Raw genomic sequence first — 23,025 nt, forward strand, 5'->3', positions numbered from 1 at the left:
TTACCTCAGACGAATTGTCATTTTCCTCCGCCAAGGATTCCAACACTTGAAGGGCCTCCTGCTCCTCTCTAGTGTTAAGACCCTCCACCGTTTTACAATGAAACTTTTTCAAGAGGACTTTACGGGCAAACAGGTGGACGTCCTTAATCGTTAGAAGCGGATCTATAGAACGGGATGGTGAAAAGGTTAAACCTTTTTCTAATACCTCAATTTGAGGCAAAGTGAGTACATGAGAAGGCAAATTAATGACCTTACTCTTATCATTCTCATAATTTCTCTCTTTCCTTTGATTTTTAAAAGGTTGAATTGATTTATTATTATTTTGATAAGCATATCTTGTAACAGGTCCCGATCTATAAGAGGATTCTCTGTCACTCTCAGATCCATATGCTCCAACTGATGAAGAGAGGGAATTCACGGACTCACTTCTTTTCGGCTGATTCTTATTTTTATCCACTGGGTCCTGGTGCCGCCTCTCCAGTTAGTTCTGCCACACCGAGTTTTTTTAGTAAAGGACTCTGCGCTCATCAGTCATCGTGTTCTGCTGACTACGGGAAGATGTCTGGTCGCGGTAAAAGAGGGAAAGGTCTCGGGAAGGGCGGCGCCAAGCGGCACAGGAAGGTGCTCCGTGATAACATCCAGGGCATCACCAAGCCTGCCATCCGCCGTCTCGCTCGCAGGGGAGGCGTCACGCGCATCTCCGGCCTCATCTATGAGGAGACTCGCGGCGTCCTGAAAGTCTTCCTGGAGAACGTGATCCGTGACGCCGTCACATACACTGAGCACGCCAAGAGGAAGACCGTCACCGCCATGGACGTGGTGTACGCGCTCAAGCGCCAGGGCCGCACTCTCTACAGCTTCAGAGGTTAATGCGTCTCTTCTCCATCCTCACCCCCCAAAGGCTCTTATCAGAGCCGCCCACATCTACTAAGAAAAAGCTATGATCTCCGCTGTGTGATGTGGCCACAGAGGGAGATTGCGGGTATTTTGCGGTGTTATGTGACATCAGCGGTTAAAACAGATGGTTACCTGGATATACAGCGCTATATGGGTCGGGAATTACTGTATGGATGAAATATCTAGAGCGCTTTATAGAGATTACATCAAAGTATATACATTTACTGCACTCTATGAGGGTACACTGCAGTGTATTAATGGTATTGGGTAGAGTTGAGCGACTTTTGGTTTTTTAGGGTCGAGTTTCGTTTCGTGAAACCCGACTTTTCCAAAAGTCGGGTCGAGCAAGATCGGCCGGCTATAGGGAAAAGTCTGGGTCGTCCTGAAACACGAAACCCAATGTAAGTCAATGGGGAATAAAAGTCGGCAGTGAGAGGAGGACAGGAAACACACCTACAGTGCCCATTTGAATGCCAAAAGCATCAATTCTTCTTACTTAAGCTTGTCAACCTTAATTAACTTCATAATACAAGTTACGCACCGAAAAATGGGGGTTATTTGGCTAAAGTTGTGGGGGGGTAGGGCTGGCTCCAGGTTTTCATGTGCCCTGGGCGAAAGAGCGCCCCTTTAACACATACCACAACTCATCATGCTCCGATACGGCAGAGAAATAGCGGTATAGTACAATGAAAAATACTTCACTTTTTACATCTCATGACAAGGCCCATCTATTTCTCCATACAGAATCATTGGTCCCATATAATGTTTGAAACAGTATATGATGAGGTCCACATAATGCTACAGTATATGTTGGTCCCCATGGATGAAGCTCCACTGTCTTATGGGCCCAAATAATGCTCCAAACATAATGGGCCCCATTTCTAATGCTCTAGTGTATAATGGGCCCTGTAAATGCTGCTCCAGTGTCTGATGTCCACCTTTGGAATGTTCCAGTGTATGGTGGGCCCCATCTATCATTCTCCAGAGTATAGTGCTCCCCAAAAATTGCTGTCCCAACATTGAAAACAATGAAATAAGTCTCCTCGCTAGGGAATCCCTGTACTAGTCTGGACTCCTCGTCGTCCCCATCTTCCATCTCACTGCACAGTATTTCAACCTTGCAAGTGCTGTGATCCTGAGCAAGCAGGGGGGGGCCACTCGTTGGCGACGGCACTGACACAGGGCCCCTGATAGTACGGTGGTGTGTCTGATGGCGGGTGGGCCGAACCTGCACTTTCATCTGCAGCTTCCTCTTTGTCACCGTGTAAGATGGAACTGTATATGGGAAGGGTAACCTGAGTTTCATCAGGGTCAGATTAAGGTCGTGTAGCGTGTGAGGGGAATGTAGTGGTCTGGGTCAATGTACCAGCAGATTCATCGAGCAGTGGCTGGGCATCAGTGCACTTGTGTCGCCCCCAGGAGTACGGTCGCCACAGTGGCATTACCTTCCTCCTAGGGAGTGTGATGTCATGCTTGGGAGCAACGAAGGATCTCTCTAGCAGGTTAACTGATTGGGCGGCGTTATTCCCACGAGTCATGACCCTCCAAACAGCGTTCATGAAGGCAAAGTGTTTGTTTTACGTGGGCAGTATGGTTGCAAAGCTGAACCTTAAAGAAATGTCCAGAAGGGCACCACCAGGAGTGGAGCCTACGGTTTAATTCGACTCCACCTGGGAAACCTCAACCATGCCAGCTACAGAAAAGATGCACACATTGCAAGCTTAATTCTGTTAACGAACGAGACTCCGTCATGCCCCGCGGTCCGAGGCCGGCTTACTAGAGGGACACGTGAGGCTCTGGCACATGAGATTGGCCAATAACTGGTGTGTCATGCCCTTACATGTCCGTGGCTGCATGTGCGCTACACTGAAAAGGCCAGGGTTTGTCGCTTACAGGTGCAGATAACCCGCTGAACAGCATTAGTGATGGGGATCTGTGATTACAATTATTACCCGCGAACAATGATTTCCCAGTAAGTGCAGGTCAACTGCCGTTCCGGAATTAGGCCTAACCGTCATTCCTGAAAAAATGAAAAACTTACGTGTGCAAACTACAGGTGCTGTAGCTTGCTTAACAGCTCGCCAGCCATTCTCACGCCCAGTATGGATTACACGTGATTGCACAAAGGTGAGAAAGGGTACCGTATCCCCGGATAACATGTATGGATAGCATAGTGTACACATTCAAAATATATGTCTATACATCAGGAGGCAGGCTCAGACGGTGTCAGGCACAGTATGGATTTGACGGCCCAGACTACACAGCGGAGGAGCAGGGAGAGGTAAAGATTGCAAATGCTGGGGCCCTGCCCAAGCAAGGGGGGCCCACTCGTGGGCGTCGGTATTGGCACTGGGCCCCTCATAGTACGGCGGTGTGTCTGACGGCGGGTGTGCACCACCGTCAGAGACACTTGATTGCACTATGAGGGACCCTGTGCCAGTGCCCGCGCCCAAGAGTCGGCCTACCCACCTGTCCAGGGCAACGGCACTCGCACGGTGTCGTGCGCTAGGTGGTGACCCCGGCCATGGGGGGGGGGGAGGCAGCACAGTTAGGGAGTTTTAGAAAGTGGCATATGTTGATGTTGGACATTCAGCTGATGCAAAAGGCGAAATAGGTGAAGTACCAGGAACAGGTGAACCAAAGCAAGCCATTTTTCTGTCACCCTATGTGTCATCAGGGGAAGGTGGGACAAAATCCTTGGAAACCCATGCATGGTTCATTTTAATGAAGGTTAGATCATCCACATTTTGGGTTGACAGACGGGTCCTTTTTTCTGTCAGGATTGATCCAGCTGCACTGAAGACTCTTTCCGATAGCACACTTGCAGCTGGGCAAGCGAGCCCCTGTAAGGCATATTGGGCCAATTCAGGCCAGGTGTCCAGTTTAGCGGCCCAATAGTCAAAGGGGAATGACCTGTGTGGAAGAACATCGATATGGGAGGAAAAGTAGTTTGTAACCATAGTTGACAACTGCTGTCTCCTGTCACTTTCCATCAATGCAGTATTACCAGTTGTGTGAGCGGTACTTGAAAAATCAGTCCACAACATTGTCATGAAACCCCTGTCTCCAACGCCACTTCTGCTGTGTGCACCACGAACACCTCTGCCAAGCTGCCCCCGGCCCGTACGGCTCGTGTGAGAACCATCACCGCTGCTGTGTGCTGGGAATGCCTCAAGCAACCGATTTACCAGAGTTGCTTGTTTATTAGCCAATATTAGGTCAAGGTTCTCCTGTGGCATGATGTTTTGTAATTTGTCTTTATAGCGTGGATCCAGGATGCTGGCCAACCAGTAGTCGTCATCGTTCATCATTTTGGCAATGCGGGGGTCCCTTTTTAGGATCTGCAAGGCATAATCTGACATGTGGGCCAATGTTCCCGGTGTCAATGATGCACTGCGAGTGCTGGTTGGAGGAGCACTTTCTGGCAAATCCACATCCCTCCAGTCACGCACAAAACCTGTACCAGACCTTGCCACGCCAACATTTTCACTTGCCCCACGAGATGCATCCTCCTCCCCTAAGTAATCATCCCCATCATCATCCTCCTCCTCCTCTTCTTCCTCCACCTCGTCCAGGAGAGGTCCCTGAGCAGACAATGGCTGAATGTCATCAAGGATTCCCTCCTCGTCAACATTGGCTGCAGACGCCTGCTCCTTAAGGTGCTTCAAAGTTTGCATGAGGAGACGCATAAGTGGGATGCTCATGCTTAGGATGGCGTCTTCTGCGCTTACCAGCCGTTGTGCATTACTCAAAACACTGAAGGACTTTACAGAGGTCTTTCAGCTTCGACCACTGCACACCTGTCAACTCCATGTCTGCTCTCAAAGTGCCTGGCCGTGTATCCTCCCACAAATGCATTATGGCCTGCCTCTGCTCGCACAGCCGCTCAACCATGTGCAGGGTGGAGTTCCACCTTGTTGCAATGTCGATAATGAGGCGGTGGTTGGGAAGGTGGAGCAATCGCTGCAGCTTCTGCATACGAATGGAGTGTACAGGCGACCGGCGGATGTGCGCGCACAGTCTTCGCACCTTCTGGAGCAGGGCTGTTAACTCCGGATAATTTTTGAGGAAGCACTGCACCACCAGGTTCAAGGTGTGAGCCAAGCAAGGTAGTTTTGAAAGGGCTATGGCTGCCACAAAATTACGGCCGTTATCACTAACTACCTTGCCTGCCTCAAGATGTACACTGCCCAGCCATGACTCAGTTTGTCGCTGAAAGTACTCGGCCAGCACCTCGGCGGTGTGTCTGTCGCCCAAACACATCATCTGCAACACAGCCTGCTGACGCTTTCCACTAGATGCTCAATAGGGGGACACCTCGTGTGCAACAGTGGCAGCTGCAGATGGAGTGCTCGTACGACTGCGCTCTGTGGACGAGCTTTCGCTTCTGGAGGAGGAGGAGGAGGGTGGAACGCCTACAGCCAACTGTTTCCTATACCGTGGGCTAGGCAGCACTGTCCCACCACCGCTGTCCTCTGTGGACCCTGCATCCACCACATTAACCCAGTGCGCAGTGATGGACACGTAACGGCCCTGGCCATGCCGACTGGACCATGCATCAGTTGTGAGGTGCACCTTTCCACTCACTGACTGCTTGAGTGCATGGACAATGCGGTCTTTCACATGATGGTGGAGGGCTGGGATGGCTTTGCGAGAGAAGAAGTGGCGACTGGGTAGGTCATAGCGTGGTACTACATAGGCCATGAGTTCGTGGAAAGCTGCGCTTTCCACCAACCGAAAGGGCATCATCTCAAACGAGATTAGTTTGGCAATGTGGGCGTTCAAACCCAGTGTACGCAGATGAGAGACTGAGCACTTTCTTGACCTACTCATAGTGTCTGGGAGGGTGAGCTGGACTTGAGAGCTGCATATGGTGGAAGTAGCGGTGGACAGGGTGGACTGAGAGAGGGTTGATGATGGTGATGGAGTTGGTGTTCTTTCTGATCGCCTAGATTCAGTATTTCGTTGATATAACAGTGGGATTCCCTGACTGCTGTGGCCTTGCAACGACACCTCAACATTTGCTGCTGTGCTGACCGGTGGGCTTACAGTGGGGGAAACAATGTAGCATTGCTGACTACCTTCTTTGTGATCAGTTGCACATGTGGTACTTGAGGTTTGGTGTTGTGTCCACGCTTGCAAGTGCATGGTGGTTAAATGTCTAAGCATGCAACTGGTATTCAAATTTTTCAGATTTTTCCCTCGGCTAAAAGTCTTTGCGCACTTCTTACAGATAACCTTGGCCTGATCATGAGGATTTTGTTCAAAAAAGTGCCACACTGCACTCTTCCTACTTTGGCAGACATTTTGCGGCCTAGCACGCTGTGATATTTTGACCCTCTGGACAAGCTGTCCAACAACTCTTTTGATTTTTGGAACCTGTCTTTGGAGTGCTCCGTGCCTGCCAGATAACAGCTGTTGCGATGTCGATGTCTGCTGTGGATGCTCCTCATCTGAGCTATTGGAAGCAGCACCCTCTTCCCCCAATGGATGCCAATCTGGGTCAACAACTGGGTCATCCATCACCTCCTCTTCAATGTCATGTGCACCTTCCCCTGTGTCACCGTGTATGGTGGTATAGTGTGCGGGAAGGGGCACCTGAGTCTCATCAGGGTCAGAATCTGGCTCTGTACACTGCGAGGACAATGTAGTGCTCTGAGTGAATGTACCAGCAGAATCATCTATCAGTGGCTGTGCATCAGTGCACTCCATGTCAGATTCATCTTGGCCTGGGTAATTCACCATTTCACTTGATAATCCAGGCGTGGTATGTGAAAACAGCTCCATGGAGTAATCAGTAGTATGGCCTGCGTCATCCTTCAATCTTGGTTGGGGTGAAGGACACAAGGAAAGGTGTGGTTCATGAACATGAGCCTCCAATGACGACTCAGTGCTTTTACTTTTTACAACTTCAGAAGAGGAGGCGATAGAGCTGGAGGCTGAGTCAGCAATGTAAGCCAAAACTTTTTCCTGCAGCTCTGGCTTTAAAAGCGGTTTGCCAACTCCTAGAAAAGTAAGCCTTCGAGGCCTTGTGGAGCCAGACGATGACGCAGGCTCAACACCTCCTGCATTCGGTCCTATTTTGCTCTTGCCACTACCATCAGATCCACCACCAACACCATCATTACCAGCTGCCAACCCCCGCCCAATTCCACGGCCTCTTCCACCAGCCTTCCTCATTTTTGGTAGAAATGTAGACAAAATCCAACAAACTATATAGTAATGTAAAACAAGGTACAAGGTGTCTATAGGACAGGGGAGATTTTGAATTTCTGCACACACTTGTGGACACTGGACACTTATGGATTGTGTGAGGCCCACTGAATATCAGAGCGCTATGTCACAGGCTTGATGGCACAGGTGTGAAAAAAGTGACTACAGGATAAGGGAGATTTTGAATTTCTGCACACACTTGTGGACAATGGACACTTATGGATTGTGTGAGGCCCACTGAATATCACAGCGCTATGTCACAGGCAGAAATTGGCTAGTGTATCACAAACTACAAGGTGTATATAGAATTGGGCAGAATAGGAATCTCCCTAGAGTGTAGGTCTGTAAGAACGGAACAAGTCCTCCACTTAACCTTCCACAGTGACACACAGATAGCTTCACTGTGGCCGTGATAACAGCCGTTACAGGGTACTGAGAGGAGCGTGCACGTACACGGCTGTCCGGTGTACGTAAAATTGTCAAGCTCCGTGTTTTTTAAGTATACGGACTGACACACGCTGTCTCTCTATAGTTTTGAATGTAATCAAACAGCAAATATATTTAACTGTTTGAAAGCTAGACAAAACTAGTAGGTGCAGGTCTGAAAGAACGGAACATGTCCTCGACTTATTCTCACAGAGTGACACACAGATGGCTTCACTGTGGCTGTGATAACAGCCGTTACACGGTACTGTGTGAGGAGTGTGCACCGCTGTATGGTGTGAAAAAATGCACGCTCAGTACCTCAGCAGGACAAAAAAAAAAAAATTGGGATTGCTTTTAAAAAAGCAGTTTGCAGAGCAGTGGGTAAACAGCAATGCAGCCGTCAGGAAGCCTTAGAAGGCAGCGTAACAACCAACACCCCCTGATCCACCAAAATATAGCCTCCCCTTGCACCGCACACACAGTGACTGGTGTGTTGTACAGGCAAAATCGCTAGCAGCAGAAGCAGTTTTTTTTTCTTCTTCCCTGCCTAACGCTCTCCCTACAGAATCAGCAGCAGCAACCTCTCCCTATGCTAAGATCGGCAGAAGTAAGATGGCGGTTGGCGTGCACGCCCTTTTATACCCCCTGTGACGCCCACCAAAGCAAGCCAATCACTTGCATGCCCTTCTGAAAGATGGTGGTGACCCGTGCCTATGTCATCACGTTGCCCACAGTGTCCGTGGATCCTGATTGGCTGAAAAAGAGCGCAAAACAAACTTTTGAAACGCGACTTTGGCGCGTAAGTCGCTGACCTCGTGGCCGACCTCATCCTAGGGTCGGGTTTCGTTTCATGAAACCCGACTTTGCCAAAAGTCGGCGACTTTTGAAATTTTTCGACCCGTTTCGCTCAACTCTAGTATTGGGTATGAGCATTAAATGGCCGCAAATAGCGCTATATGGCATCCGGAGAACTACTTTGAAGGCTACATTACTACCTGGAGGTGTCTATTTCTATATGGAAGGTTTACAGCTGTGCGTGGGGGGTTTTGCATGATAGATAGGAGGTATACAGCACAATAAGAGGGTACGCTGCAGTATATGGAGCTTCACTGTGCTATTTAGATGTATACAGCACTATATGGGGGTAGACGGCGGTATATAAAGCTGCACTGCATCCCCCATATAGTGCTGTATAAAGACGTGGAGCCACCAATGAGCAGCAGTGGGCGGAGCGAGTGACGGTTCCGTTGGTCACATGACTTTGTCACCCAATAGCACGGCGATCTCGCAGCAGTGCTCATTTGCATGGCCGGGCTATAAATACCTCCGCTCTGGGAGGAGCAGGATCGTTATTATTCTGCTTTGTGACGGAGGAGGCTGCTTTACTTTTGTTATGGCTGATCCCAAGTCTGCTCCAGCTCCCAAGAAGGGCTCCAAGAAAGCCGTGACCAAGACTCAGAATAAGGACGGCAAGAAGCGGAGGAAGAGCAGGAAGGAGAGCTACGCCATCTACGTGTACAAGGTGCTGAAGCAGGTCCACCCCGACACCGGCATCTCCTCCAAGGCCATGGGCATCATGAACTCCTTCGTCAATGACATCTTCGAGCGCATCGCAGGGGAAGCCTCCCGCCTGGCTCACTACAACAAGCGCTCCACCATCACCTCCCGGGAGATCCAGACCGCCGTGCGCCTGCTGCTGCCCGGAGAGCTGGCCAAGCACGCCGTGTCCGAGGGCACCAAGGCCGTCACCAAGTACACCAGCGCCAAGTGAGATCTGCTCCGCCATCACCCCAAAGGCTCTTCTAAGAGCCGCCCACCCCCTCACCATAAGAGCTGCTCCTCCGCTGCCCTGTGTAGTGTCCTCATCAAGGCCGTGCATGTGCTGAGCAGCTCCTTTCCGGAGAAAACGTCTACACTGGGACCTCCTCTCTCCAATAGGTCAGTGATAATGATTGCAGGTGGTGCGTTGCACTCGGCGATAGGTCCTCGCTCTCCCGCAGCTGGTAATGATGATCTCTGCTCAGTGACATTTCCAGTAGATTATCCTCCTGGTTGGATCTCTGCTTTCTCTTTTCATCTCCTCTTACATTAACCCTTTCCATTCCAATTTGTGAGTTTCCTGTGAATGCTGGGGGTGGTAGTAGTGAGGTGCAGACACAACACTGGATGAATCCAGGAGCCGCGCTACAGCGATCTATGAGGGCACCCGGCCGTCACTGCGCTTCACTGGAATAATACAAGTTCATGGAGTCTCGGATTCTACACACTCCTTTTCCTTCCGCTGTCCGGTTTATGTGCGTGTTCTCCCTATACGGATCGCACTCTCTCAGGAATAGATGGCGGCTGCGGTTTCTGATATCACAGGTGAGAAGTGAGATTCCAGTTATCGCTCAGCACTTTCTCTAGTCTCATCCATTGTAAGGGAGAGGGGTATGGTGTGCACAGCCGGGGTCTGCGGTGCTTGAGGCGGATTCTGTACAGAGCAGAGATTCAGCAGGAATACGGTCACTAAGGAGTTGAAAGTAAATTAAGTAGCGGGCGAATGGTCGGTTCTTTATTTCGATGTTCCGCCGTCATTTACTGAGCCGTTAGTGAACCCTAATTTCCCGCTCAGTCGCACATTGCGCTCCGGAGAAGCGTTAGGCTAGTTTCACATTAGCGTTTTTTTGCGCAGCGCATCGTGCGCATAAAAAACGCAAAGAAAAACGCAAAACAAATGTGCGTTTTTTTTTCTTCATGCGCACGCTGATGCGTCAAAATAACGCAGTGTTACTTGCGTTTTACATGCGTTTTTGCATGCGGTTGCGTTTTTTATGCGCATGCGTTTTTAGGTGTGACATTTCACAATAGCAAAATCTTTGACCACCAATGGGTCACCAGTGGGCGTGTTTCATTGGAATGTTTTATAGACCCTGTACTGCTGAATTCATCAGATTTTGCTGCTGTTTCCGGTGTCAAGATGGACTTGCGTCTGGATAATTTCCGCTTCAAGCTGGATCTTGACATTGCGCTGTCTCAGGCGTATGTCTTTTGTTGCCAGCAAGAAAGGGAGAGGGAGAGACAGCAGAGACGGCAGCGGCGTAGGTTTTGGAGGCATCCAATCATCGAACTCCGGCCAAGCCGTGGAGCATATCACACGCTGTACAGCGAGCTACAGGAAAACCCGGAGAAATTTGCTGACTATACACGGATGTCCCAGGAAAGCTTCCTTGACTTGCTGGGTATGGTTGAAGGAAACATCCGTAGAAAGGACACTCAGCTCCGGCGTGCCATTCCTCCCGAAGAAAGGCTCCTTGTCACCTTACGGTATGTATGTTGTTATGTTTGCATAATTTTTTTGGCTTTTTATTTTTTTTTTTTTTTTGGTCCAAAAAATTAGGTTTTTTTTGGCTATTGATTTTTAACATTTTTGTGAAATTGCTTTTTTGCATAATGGTTTTTCTTCTGGCATGTACTAATCCCAAGCCTTTATAAAATGTTTTTTTGCTATGTTGTATTAAAAAAACATGCAAAATAGTTAGGCCATGTACTTTTTTATTTTCAGTGTTTTTAGTAATACCCAAGACAGAAATATAATTATTTTTTCTTTTTATGTTTGGCAGGTTCCTGGCAACTGGAGAGAGTCTTTCATCCCTGCATTTCCAGTACCGGCTGGGAATCTCAACTTTATCTGGGATTGTTGCCGACACCTGCAGGGCTCTGTGGGATGTTCTGTGTCCGGAGTTTCCGCCATTGCCCACTGCCGAAAAGTGGCTTCAAATATCGGAGAAATTCTGGGCAGTCTGCAATTTCCCGAACTGCCTAGGAGCGGTGGACGGGAAGCACATCCGCATCACAAAACCCGCAAGAAGTGGCTCCGAGTACTACAACTACAAGAAGTACTTTTCCACAGTCCTAATGGCCATTGCGGATGCAGACTGCCGGTTTGTGGCGGTGGACATAGGGGCATTCGGACGGGGCAACGATTCACAGACTTTTAAGAACTCTGATATGGGCTGGAGGTTGTACGGCAACCATTTCAATTTTCCACTGGCACGGCCTCTTCCCCAAACCCAAACTCCACCACTGCCATTTGTAGTGGTTGGGGATGAGGCATTTCAGATGTGCCCAAACCTGCTGAAGCCGTACTCCAGCCGTGACTTGGACCACCGCAAGAAAATTTTCAACTACAGGCTTACGAGGGCTCGCAGGACTGTAGAGTGCGCCTTTGGCATTCTAGTGTCCAGATGGCGAATTCTCAGCACCGCCATCAATCTCAAAATGGAAACAGTTGATGAGGTCGTGAAGGCATGCGTGGTTCTCCACAATTTTGTTATGGCAAAGGAGCGGCCGAACTTTGACATGGATGAGCCTGCTGCCAACCCTTTGCCAGATTTTACTCAGCACCCTCTTCGGTCCTCAGTCGAAGTTGCCCAAATGAGGGACCAATTTGCGGACTACTTTTTATCCGATGTTGGTCGTGTAGCATGGCAGGATCAAATGGTTTAATAGTTTTGTTGTTTGTTAAAAATAAAATACATGGTTTTTTATACCTGTACCCAGTGTACTGTGTCTTAATAAACTCCACTACTCATCTGCCCAGGTTAAATTGAAGAAAGGGAAACCACCATAAAAAAAAAAAAAATATATATATATATATATATCTATATCTCTATATCTATCTATCTATCTATCTATCAATATATCTATCTATCTATCTATCTATCTATCAATATATCTATCTATCTATCAATATATCTATCTATCTATCAATATATCTATCTATAAATATATCTAAATATCTATAAATATATATAAATATCTATATCTATATAAATATATATATATCTATATAAATATATATATATCTATATATATCTATATCTATCTATATATCTATATAATATTTTTTTTTTGGTGGTTTCCCTTTCTTTACTTTCTACCGGATGGTCAGCCATCCAACTCTGAAAGGGATACTATATTTCATTTTTGATATATATATATATATATATATATATATATATATAAAAAAAAAAAAAAAATATATAGTATCCCTTTCAGAGTTGGATGGCTGACCATCCGGTATAAAGTAAAGAAAAACAAACCATAGTGTAGGGCGCAGTGTGTGCAGGCGGCGAAAGACACAATAACCAAACATTATTTTGAAAAAAAAATATAACATTTATTTAAATTATTTTTTAGTTGCTGGAAACTGGGGGGTGTGGAGGGATGAGGAACGGCTTTGGGTGGAGTAAGGGGTTCTAGGGGAAGGAGGAACCAAAGAAGTGGGGGAAGGGAGCTGAGGCAAGGAAAGTTGTGAAGTGGGAGGTGAGGGAGGAGGGAGGGTAAGAGTCCTCCTCTTTGTTTTTTTAGGACGGTGGCCCGTCGTCTTCCTGCTGTCCTCGCTTGAGCCTGAGGACTGGCTAGACCCCGGGGACCGCCTTGAGCCTCTGGACCGCCTTGAGCCTCTGGACTGCCTTGAGCCTCTGGAACGCCTGGAGGCTGGGGACTGGGGACTGGCTGGAGCTGGGGGACCGCCTGGCACTTGTTGACCGCCTGCCAGGATCTTGTTCCAGCTGTGGCATGCTGGAGGTGGTGGATGTCCTGGCAGGGGCCGTAAATATTGAATGCGGGTCCCCCAGCTGATGCTGCTCCGAGGTGGTGGTGGTGGTGGTGGCGGTCCATGCAGGCGTGGTGGCTGTGGCGGTCCATACCGGGGTGGTCCTCCCGCTGGTGGTGGTGGTTGCGGCGCTCAAGGCAGGGGTGGTGACGACGGGCCATCCAGTGGTGGTGGCGGCAGCAGTGGTGGGCCAGGCAGGAGCAGCGCTTGGCATGGTGTTGGCGGGTAAGTGTCCAGCTGCACTCGGACTTGGGGCGGTATATTGGTGTCCGGCGAGGCTTGGAAGTGTGGTGGCTGTGCAGTGATATGCAGCAGAAGTAGGTAATGCTGTAAAACGAGTCAGTGGTGGCACCGGTGGAAATGCCACCACTGACTGCTGCATAATCCTACTCTGCTGCATAGCCTGCATAAAAGCATTGTTGCAGGCCTGCATGACAGTCAACTGGAGGTCAGGGGTAAGGTGTTCCGCCGTGTCCCGAGCTATTTGGGTATAAAAATGATGCGCTGGTCTGGCGAGGTCGACTTCCAGGCGCTCAAGGCGACCCTCGATAGACTTGTAGCGTTGGTCCAAAAGGAGGAAACCACTCTCAAGTCTATCGGAGAGTGCCTTGAGGCTACTCTGAAAGACCGAGCTCAATTCAACGAACTCGGGCATGAGAGGCCTGTCCAAGGTCCTCTGCCGCTGCTGGCGGGAAGTGCCCGCAAAACCAGTGGCAGAGACCTGGGACAGGGGAACACCTGAGCGACCAGCTTCCTGGTCTCCAGATGACTGTGGTGCAGACCTGCAAGGTGCTTCCTCGCTGATGGATGGCTGGGAGGGGTCCGGGGCAGCTTGATGAAGGACCGCTTCGGGACCAGGTTGCAGGGTGCTGCTCCAGGTGCTGTGAAAAGAAAAGAAAGAAATTACTACCATAAATTAACAATCGCCAACTCCTGTGGAATAGAAAAGCACAGAATAAAACACAATACAACTAGAAAATACTTACGTTCGGGAGGCAAGGACCGGTCTTAAAAATGCCAAGGCACGATGGTATCGGTACTTCGTGCCGGTCCTTGCCGCAGCACCACTGCGAACCTTATTCTCCTGACGGATATCCCTGTTGAAGCGGTCCTTCATCGAGCGCCAACGGGTTCTGACTTTGTTCACTGTGATGGAAAAAAAAAAAAAAAAGAAAAAAAGTAAGACTATGCACTGGAGGCTGTGATCATCCAACTGTGTGTGATGATAGAAACTCCATGGAGTTAATAGCATCACACACAGTTGGGTGATCCCGGCCAAGATCACTGCTGCATCACACTGCATTTAAATACTTACGAAAATCCTTGCGGACCCGGGGAGAGGCGTTGTCCCAGCCATCCATCAGCGATGCGGCCACCTCGTTCCAGAGCCGCCGGATCACCACGTTGTCCGAGTGCAGTTGGTGACGGGTGTCCCACAACGGGACTCGCTCCTGGACTAGACGGATGAGCTCGTCGTTGTCCAGGGCGAGGTCCTCCTCCCGCTGTGGAGCCTAGAAAAGAAAGACAAACATTAATCTTTGAAAGATTTAAAAAAAAAAAAATATCGATAACTAGCTGAAGAGCCCGGCGCTGCCCGGGCATAGTAACTAACTGTGGTTAGTTATATAAATTTAAAATTATCCTCCATCCCATAGTCCCGTGCCCATATTCCATCATACATATCCTCCATCCCATAGTCCTGTGCCCATATACCCATCATACATATTCGCCATCTCATATGCCTGTGCCCATATACACATGATACATGTTCGCCATCCCATAGTCCCGTGCCCATATACCATCATACATATCCTCCATCCCATGCCCATATACCCATCATATATATCCTCCATCCCATAGTCCCGTGCCCATATTCCATCATACATATCCTCCATCCCATAGTCCTGTGCCCATATACCCATCATACATATTCGCCATCTCATATGCCTGTGCCCATATACACATGATACATGTTCGCCATCCCATAGTCCCGTGCCCATATACCATCATACATATCCTCTATCCCGTGCCCATATACCCATCATATATATCCTCCATCCCATAGTCCCGTGCCCATATACCCAAACAAACAAACAAACATACACACACACACACACACAAATACACACTTTGAGCCCTAGATATTGATAAACAATCCATGAAAAAATTATTTGTTTTAAATGGAAATAAATGGAAAAAAAACAACAAACATCGAAAAAAACAACCATGAAAATTTAAAAAAAAAAAAACTAAAAAATACCAAAAAAAAAAAAAAAAAAAAAAAAAACCAGACTAGAAAATAAGTAAAAAAAAAAAAAAAACAGTCCGTCTGTACTTACATCACGTCTACCCGCCCGCACTTGGCCTTGCTGCTCCTGCCGTTCCTCCGGTGGTGGTGGCGTGATGGAGGATGAGCTCTGAAAATTAAACCAAAAAAATTAATCACATGTGTTTATTTTTTCAAATCCATACGGAAGCATAGTACTCACTTCTTCTGCCTCTTGCCCTGTCCCGGGGACATATTCTTCACCAGATGAAGACATGCTGCAATAAAAAAAAAAAAGAGACATAAGTACATAGAAATGTATTGAAATTTCAGCCAGACATTAGGTTTTTCATACTTACATTGGTGCAGCTTGTGCTGTGTGTCCACTCGTGAGCAATCCTTAAAGTATTGTGGAATCCCAGTGCCCACACCATTTTATCACCTTGGTTCAATTTTTTTTTTTTACTGTCTAGACCAAATTTCAGTCATGTTTATGTAAAAAACGCATGCGCATAAAAATGCAAGACCATGCGCAAGTATTGCGCTCCCATAGGCTCCAATGTGGTGTTTTTGCGCATTCCGTGCGCATTCCGTGCGCATGCGTTGTTTTAACGAGACAGGGCAGAACCAAAAATGCAACATGTTGCGTCTGACGCGCCTGGCGCAAAAGACAAAAAAACGCATGCGCACGGAAGCGCAAATATGCGCAAGACCATGCGCACATCATGTAAAATATAGGTGCGCAGTGCGCCCGATGCGCTGCGCACAAAAGCGCTAATGTGAAACCAGCCTTAGCGATCACAATCTGATGTCACACGCGCTGGGTCCTGGTGCCGCCTCTCCAGTGTGTTCTGCCACACCTATACCCGTATTTGTCCCCGGATCGGTGCTGGCGCCTTCCCACTCCCTTTTCTATATTGTCTTAGTGAACATTATTCCTGACGTTGATTGGAGCAGATCCCGTGCGCGGCGATGGTCGCTGCAGATCACATCGGTGGTTGGGGATCGTTATCTTGTATCTGATATTTCTCCTCTTCTCCGGGGATGGAGCCTCCGGGACTCGTTACATGCGGCTCCCTGCCCTGTACTGGCCGCCACCACCTGTAATGAGGAGCGACTGCCTGGGTCAGATGAGGCTTCTGGAGATCACTGTCCCTAAAGTATTTATTTACTTATTACATTTTGAAGAAGCTGGAAAATAGCAACGGAAAAATCCAAATAACGGACAGATCTAGCGGCGGCGCCGCGATGGGGAGTTTTGTTGAATATTCTTTGTAACTTAGAGGCGGGAAATTCAAAATCACCAACAGTCCTGTATTCAGCCAATCAGAGAAGAGGAGGAGCTTAACTGCGAATTCAATACTAGAACCCCCGCCCCGGAAACCGTCATCCCTCCTGTTCTCGCTCCGGTCCGCACCTCCTCCATGTAAAGTAAAGGACTCTGCGCTCATCAGTCTTAGTGTTCTGCTCACTACAGGAAGATGTCTGGTCGCGGTAAAGGAGGGAAAGGTCTCGGGAAGGGCGGCGCCAAGCGGCACAGGAAGGTGCTCCGTGATAACATCCAGGGCATCACCAAGCCTGCCATCCGCCGTCTCGCTCGCAGGGGAGGCGTCAAGCGCATCTCCGGCTTCATCTATGAGGAGAATCGCGGCGTCCTGAAAGTCTTCCTGGAGAACGTGATCCGTGACGCCGTCACCTACACCGAGCACGCCAAGAGGAAGACCGTCACCGCCATGGACGTGGTGTACGCGCTCAAGCGCCAGGGCCGCACTCTACGGCTTCGGAGGTTAATGCGTCTCCGCTCCATCCTCACCCCCCAAAGGCTCTTATCAGAGCCGCCCACATCTACTTAGAAAAAGCTATGATCTCCGCTGTGTGATGTGGCCAAATGGTTATCTGGATATACTATATGGGTCATGAATTCCTGTATGGATGAAATATCTAGAGCGCTTTATAGAGGCTACATCACAGTATAGGCATTCACCACACTCTGAGGGTACACACACCTTACCCCTCTCCCTATATTAACGTTGGTTGTTATAGACGCCGCATGTTTTACAATGGATGAGAATAGAGAAAGGTGAGATTTCAGTTATCGCTCAGCAATCACCTGTGATATCCGAAACCGCAGCCGCCATCTATTCCTGAGAGTGCGATCCCTATATGGAGAACACGCACATAAACCGGCAGTTCAGGATTCAGCTCGTTTTTGGGAAGATTTGGTGGCTCTGAAAAGAGCCTTTGTGTTGTGGTTGGAGCCGGGAAGATCTAAGCTCTCTCCCCACGGATCCTGCGGGCCAACTGGATGTCTTTGGGCATGATTGTTACCCTCTTGGCGTGGATGGCGCACAGGTTGGTGTCCTCGAACAGTCCCACCAGATAAGCCTCGCTGGCCTCCTGCAGGGCCATCACCGCGGAGCTCTGAAAGCGCAGATCAGTTGTTAAGGGGTTAAGTGTGACAAAAGAATTGGAAATCAGGAAGGGGGCAAACACTTTTTCATACCACTGCATATCACATAGTAAAGAACAAACACCCCAGAATAACAAGACCGTATGTAACACCCCAGAATACTGAGACCGTATATAACGACTCGAAAGTACGGGAATGTATATAAAACACCAGAATAATGGGATCGTATATAAGACCCCAGAATACCGAGAATGTTGTGAATTTGCTTTCTGGCCTACCTCTGGTTACTACTAGTGTTGAGCGATACCGTTCGATACCCAAAAATATCGTAGCGGATGGTATCGCCCGATACGAAAAAAAAAAATCGGGTATCGCCGATTCCGATACCGGAAGTCCCATTCAAGTCAATGGGACTTCCGGTATCGGAATTAAAAAAAAGGCCTTTATTTCCTTGTTGGCTAATTCTACATAATTGAAAACAAATAAGAATCATGTAGAATGTATTGTGGGAGGTGGAGGAGACATTAAAGGCATAGTGGTTTATTCAAATCACATGGCACAGCATTAAATCCAATTTTTTTTTTCAAGACGTTCGGAGTTAAAAAGATATTGACTATGTTAACCTTTTTTATATTTAGTCAGATATGTGTGTTTCACAACTTCCTTGCTCTTCACCTTCTTTTGTACTTCTCCCACACTTTCTCCTTCATGATCCGCAGCAGTAGCATTTTTTTCATCAACTGTTTCTTCACCTTATTCATCTTCTTCTTCATCTTCTCCCCATTAATTTTTTTTTTCCATTCTTCATATTCTTCTTATTCAGCTATTATTAATTTTCATATGCTATTTCTTCATCTTCTTCCTATTCTTCTTTTTCTTCATTTTCTTATGGTGACAGGCATTCCTGTAGTACTTATCTATAAAAGTTATAAGATTACACCTTACTTTCTGCCTGTCACAAAAGATTTACAAAAGGATTTGTCCGCGTTCAGTTTGGCCTGCAGCAGCAGGCATTTTCCAGGGGCACCACGAGGAGGAACGGACTCACCCCCATTTACTGCTTAGTCTTCTGCTTATAATTTTGATTTCTTCTATGCTGATTTTTTGTCTTATGCTTAATGTTCTTCTGCTTTCTGTTCTTCTGCTTTTGCTTCTTCTGCTTCTTGTTCTTCTGTCTTTTGTTCTGTATCTTGGTGGTTGTCTTCATGTTCTTTGTCCTCTTGGTCTTATTATTTAGGGTCATATTTCTGGTCTTCTTTGGTGTGGTCTTCAGGGTCGTCATCATCATCAGGGTCATCGTCATGGAGATCAATAAGGATTACCAAAGACAATTTCAAAAAGCTTGATCTTGGAAATGTAGCAGAAGGTACAAGAAGGCTGAGAAACTGGCGAGAACCAGCAGACAGTGCTGGCACCCGGATGGGTAGCAGAAGGAACAAGAGCCAATGGCACTACCGAGGACCAACTGACGGTGCTGGACCACGGTTACTAAGCAGAAGGTACCTGTGCTAAAAAGCACTACCAAGGACCAGCTGACGGTGCTGGACCTCGGATACCGAGATGGAGGCACCTAGGCCAAAGGCTGTGGCGAGAACCAGCAGACAGTGCTGGCACCCGGATGGGTAGCAGAAGGAACAAGAGCCAATGGCACTACCGAGGACCAACTGACGGTGCTGGACCACGGTTACTAAGCAGAAGGTACCTGTGTTAAAAAGCACTAGCAAGGACCAGCTGACGGTGCTGGACCTCGGATACCGAGATGGAGGCACCTAGGCCAAAGGCTGTGGCGAGAACCAGCAGACAGTGCTGGCACCCGGATGGGTAGCAGAAGGAACAAGAGCCAATGGCACTACCGAGGACCAACTGACGGTGCTGGACCACGGTTACTAAGCAGAAGGTACCTGTGCTAAAAAGCACTACCAAGGACCAGCTGACGGTGCTGGACCTCGGATACCGAGATGGAGGCACCTAGGCCAAAGGCTGTGGCGAGAACCAGCAGACAGTGCTGGCACCCGGATGGCTAGCAGAAGGAACAAGAGCCAATGGCACTACCGAGGACCAACTGACGGTGCTGGACCACGGTTACTAAGCAGAAGGTACCTGTGCTAAAAAGCACTACCAAGGACCAGCTGACGGTGCTGGACCTCGGATACCGAGATGGAGGCACCTAGGCCAAAGGCTCTGGCGAGAACCAGCAGACAGTGCTGGAACCCGGGTGGGTAGCAGAAGGTACCCATTGAAAGCAAAGTAGCCAGGCCGCAGTTACCGAAACCCACAGTCCTACAGGGGGTCCATGTCCCATTGGCACTACGGATCCAGCCTTCAGTGCCAGTTCCCGCAGCCCACATAGGAGTCACCTAAACTGCAGGCACCGTAGAGTCGGCTAACCCGGCCGCAAGACGACAGGACAACAGATTGGTGGCATAGTGACCTTGACACTACCCGGAAACAGCAGGCGTGCTGGAACCAGGCTGGGCAACAGGGAGTCCCCGTGCCAAAGGCACTGAAGACAACCAGCTGACGGTGCTGGAACCCAGATGGGCAGCAAAAGTACAAGAGCCAATGGCACTACCGAGGAACAGCTGACGGTGCTGGACCACGGTTACTAGGCAGGAGGTACCTGTGCTAGAAAGCACTACCAAGGACCAGCTGACGGTGCTGGACCTCGGATACCGAGATGGAGGCACCTAGGCCAAAGGCTCTGGCGAGAACCAGCAGACAGTGCTGGAACCCGGGTGGGTAGCAGAAGGTACCCATTCAAAGCAAAGTAGCCAGGCCGCAAGCCGGCCGCAGTTACCGAAACCCACAGTCCTACAGGGGGTCCATGTCCCATTGGCACTACGGATCCAGCCTTCAGTGCCAGTTCCCGCAGCCCACATAGGAGTCACCTAAACTGCAGGCACCGTAGAGTCGGCTAACCCGGCCGCAAGACGACAGGACAACGGATTGGTGGCATAGTGACCTTGACACTACCCGGAAACAGCAGGCGTGCTGGAACCAGGCTGGGCAACAGGGAGTCCCCGTGCCAAAGACACTGCCGAGCACCAACTGGTGTTGTTGGAGCCCAGGGACAATCATGGTGTAGGCCGAGGCCTACTTGGTGGTAGTTTTAGATTGTTTGTAGGCTACAACAGACTGTCAACGTGCTCCAATTAGGCATCTGTCTCCACTCTGTTTCCAGGATTTCACGTGACTACCAACACCGCCAGTTTATGCGTACAGTAGCCGTCTGCCCAATCCACACGTGTTCCTGTGTTACTGGTGTTCTGTAATGTCAGCAGATCCCCTGATGTTTGTCTGCCAATGTCTCCTGCTCTGTCCACATTCCCACCACTTGCAGTGGGAAGGTGGACAGCGCAGGAGACAGTGCCGGACACACATTGGGGGATCAGCTCACGTTACAGAACACCAGGAACACAGGAACAAGTGTGGAATGCGTGGACGGCAACTGTGAGCAGGAACTGGCGGTGTTGGAGGTCAGGGGAAATACTAGAGACAGAGTGGAGACAGAGGCCAAATCAGAGAATGTTTAAATCTGAAGTAGTTACAATTTGGAGGCAGCAGCAGTTTGCCCTCCACACAGCAGGGGATCAGCTGACGTTACCGAACCCCACTTTCACATGAACGAGTGTGTTTTTCTGTGTGGACAGCACTTCCGAGCACCAACTAGCGTTGTTGGAACCCAGGGACAATCATGGTGCAGGCCGAGGCCTACTAGGAGCCAGGTGTAAAGCTGAGGTATTTTGACTTTGGAGGGAGCAGGACACTTTGCCCTCCACACAGCAGGGGATCAGCTGACGTTACTAACCCCCACTTTCACATGAACGAGTGTGTTTTTCTGTGTGGACAGCACTTCTGAGCACCAACTAGCGTTGTTGGAGCCCAGGGAGAACCAGGGTGCAGGCCGAGGCCTACTTGGTGGCAGTTTTAGATTGCTTGTAGGCTACAACAGACTGTCAACGTGCTCCAATTAGGCATCTGTCTCCACTCTGTTTCCATGATTTCACGTGACTACCAACACCGCCAGTTTATGCGTACAGTAGCCGTCTGCCCAATCCACACGTGTTCCTGTGTTACTGGTGTTCTGTAATGTCAGCAGATCCCCTGATGTTTGTCTGCCACTGTCTCCTGCTCTGTCCACATTCCCACCGCTTACAGTGGGAAGGTGGACAGCGCAGGAGACAGTGGCGGACACACATTGGGGGATCTGCTGACGTAACAGAACCCCAGTAATACAGGAACACGTGTGGATTGCGTGGATGGCAACTGTGAGCAGGAACTGGCGGTGTTGGAGGTCAGAGGAAATTCTAGAGACAGAGTGGAGACAGAGGCCAAATCAGAGAATGTTTAAATCTGAAGTAGCTAAAATTTGGAGGCAGCAGCAGTTTGCCCGCCACACAGCAGGGGATCAGCTGACGTTACCGAACCCCACTTTCACATGAACGAGTGTGTTTTTCTGTGTGGACAGCACTTCCGAGCACCAACTGGCGTTGTCGGAGCCCAGGGAAAATGAGGTAGTAGGCTGAGGCCTACTTGGAGCCAGGTGTAAATCTGAGGTTGTTTGACTGTGGAGGGAGCAGGACACTTTGCCATACACACAGCAGGGGATCAGCTGACGTTACCGAACCCCACTTACACATGAGCGAGTGTTTTGTCTGTGCGGACAGCACTTCTGAGCACCAACTGGCGGTGTCGGAGCCCAGGGAAAATGAGGTAGTAGGCTGAGGCCTACTTGGAGCCAGGTGTAAATCTGAGGTTGTTTGACTGTGGAGGGAGCAGGACACTTTGCCATACACACAGCAGGGGATCAGCTGACGTTACCGAACCCCACTTACACATGAGCGAGTGTTTTGTCTGTGCGGACAGCACTTCTGAGCACCAACTGGCGGTGTCGGAGCCCAGGGAAAATCAGGTAGTAGGCTGAGGCCTAATTGGTGGCAGTTTGCGATTGTTTCTAGACTACTACTAACTGTCAACGTACTCCAATTAGGCCTCTGTCTTCACTCTGTTTCGAGTATTTCCGCTGGCTTCCAACCACGCCAGTTGCTGCTCTGAAATGCCGTCTGCACATCCACACTTGTTCCTGTGTTACTGGGGTTCTGTAACAGCAGCTTCTCCCTAGAGGTGAGTCAGGCAATGTCTCCTGCTCTGTCCACATTTCCACTACAAGTAGTGGGAATGTAGACAAAGCAGGAGACATTGCCGTGCTCAACT

General features: G+C 49.1%; 3 protein-coding genes and 1 long non-coding RNA gene across 5 annotated transcripts in view; 2 read left to right on the plus strand and 2 right to left on the minus strand.

The window, feature by feature from the left end:
- The first annotated feature begins 558 nt into the window (after positions 1–558).
- On the plus strand, positions 559–870 carry LOC141091697 (histone H4-like). The gene has a single exon (XM_073577391.1). It carries the CDS (start codon positions 559–561, stop codon positions 868–870), a length of 312 nt encoding a protein of 103 aa, XP_073433492.1.
- Positions 871–8,906: 8,036 nt separating this feature from the next.
- LOC141091716 (histone H2B 1.1-like) lies at positions 8,907–9,350 on the plus strand. The gene has a single exon (XM_073577406.1). It carries the CDS (start codon positions 8,930–8,932, stop codon positions 9,305–9,307), a length of 378 nt encoding a protein of 125 aa, XP_073433507.1. The 5' UTR covers positions 8,907–8,929; the 3' UTR covers positions 9,308–9,350.
- A 3,346-nt stretch (positions 9,351–12,696) lies between these two features.
- On the minus strand, positions 12,697–14,661 carry LOC141091609 (uncharacterized). 2 transcript variants are annotated; one of them, XM_073577296.1, is made up of 3 exons: positions 14,451–14,661; positions 14,122–14,281; positions 12,697–14,016 (listed from the first exon to the last, which is right to left on the minus strand). In XM_073577296.1, exons 1-3 carry the CDS (start codon positions 14,494–14,496, stop codon positions 12,939–12,941), a joined length of 1,284 nt encoding a protein of 427 aa, XP_073433397.1. In that variant the 5' UTR covers positions 14,497–14,661; the 3' UTR covers positions 12,697–12,938. The 2 variants fall into 2 exon arrangements, with proteins under 2 accessions (XP_073433397.1, XP_073433396.1); XM_073577295.1 differs by having other exon boundaries at positions 14,122–14,661.
- An 803-nt stretch (positions 14,662–15,464) lies between these two features.
- Positions 15,465–23,025, minus strand: part of LOC141091610 (uncharacterized) — a 29,754-nt gene continuing 22,193 nt past the window's right edge. The window contains exons 2-3 of the long non-coding RNA XR_012232548.1: positions 15,625–17,822; positions 15,465–15,552 (exon numbers count right to left, since the gene is read on the minus strand). This is a non-coding gene — a long non-coding RNA (uncharacterized lncRNA). The remainder of the gene's footprint in view (positions 15,553–15,624; positions 17,823–23,025) is intronic.

This window comes from Dendrobates tinctorius, unplaced genomic scaffold, assembly GCF_039654945.1.
Source record: "Dendrobates tinctorius isolate UK_male_01 unplaced genomic scaffold, ASM3965494v1 ptg000055l, whole genome shotgun sequence".
Taxonomy (NCBI): domain Eukaryota; kingdom Metazoa; phylum Chordata; class Amphibia; order Anura; family Dendrobatidae; genus Dendrobates; species Dendrobates tinctorius.

Coding starts and splice junctions, on each gene's coding strand:
- LOC141091697 (XM_073577391.1), top strand. CDS start 559: ATGTCTGGTCGCGGTAAAAGAGGGAAAGGTCTCGGGAAGGGCGGCGCC.
- LOC141091716 (XM_073577406.1), top strand. CDS start 8,930: ATGGCTGATCCCAAGTCTGCTCCAGCTCCCAAGAAGGGCTCCAAGAAA.
- LOC141091609 (XM_073577295.1), bottom strand. CDS start 14,438: ATGCAGTGTGATGCAGCAGTGATCTTGGCCGGGATCACCCAACTGTGT. Junction 14,017..14,121: donor CCGGTCCTTGCCTCCCGAAC/GTAAGTATTTTC, acceptor TTCTTTTCACAG/CACCTGGAGCAGCACCCTGC.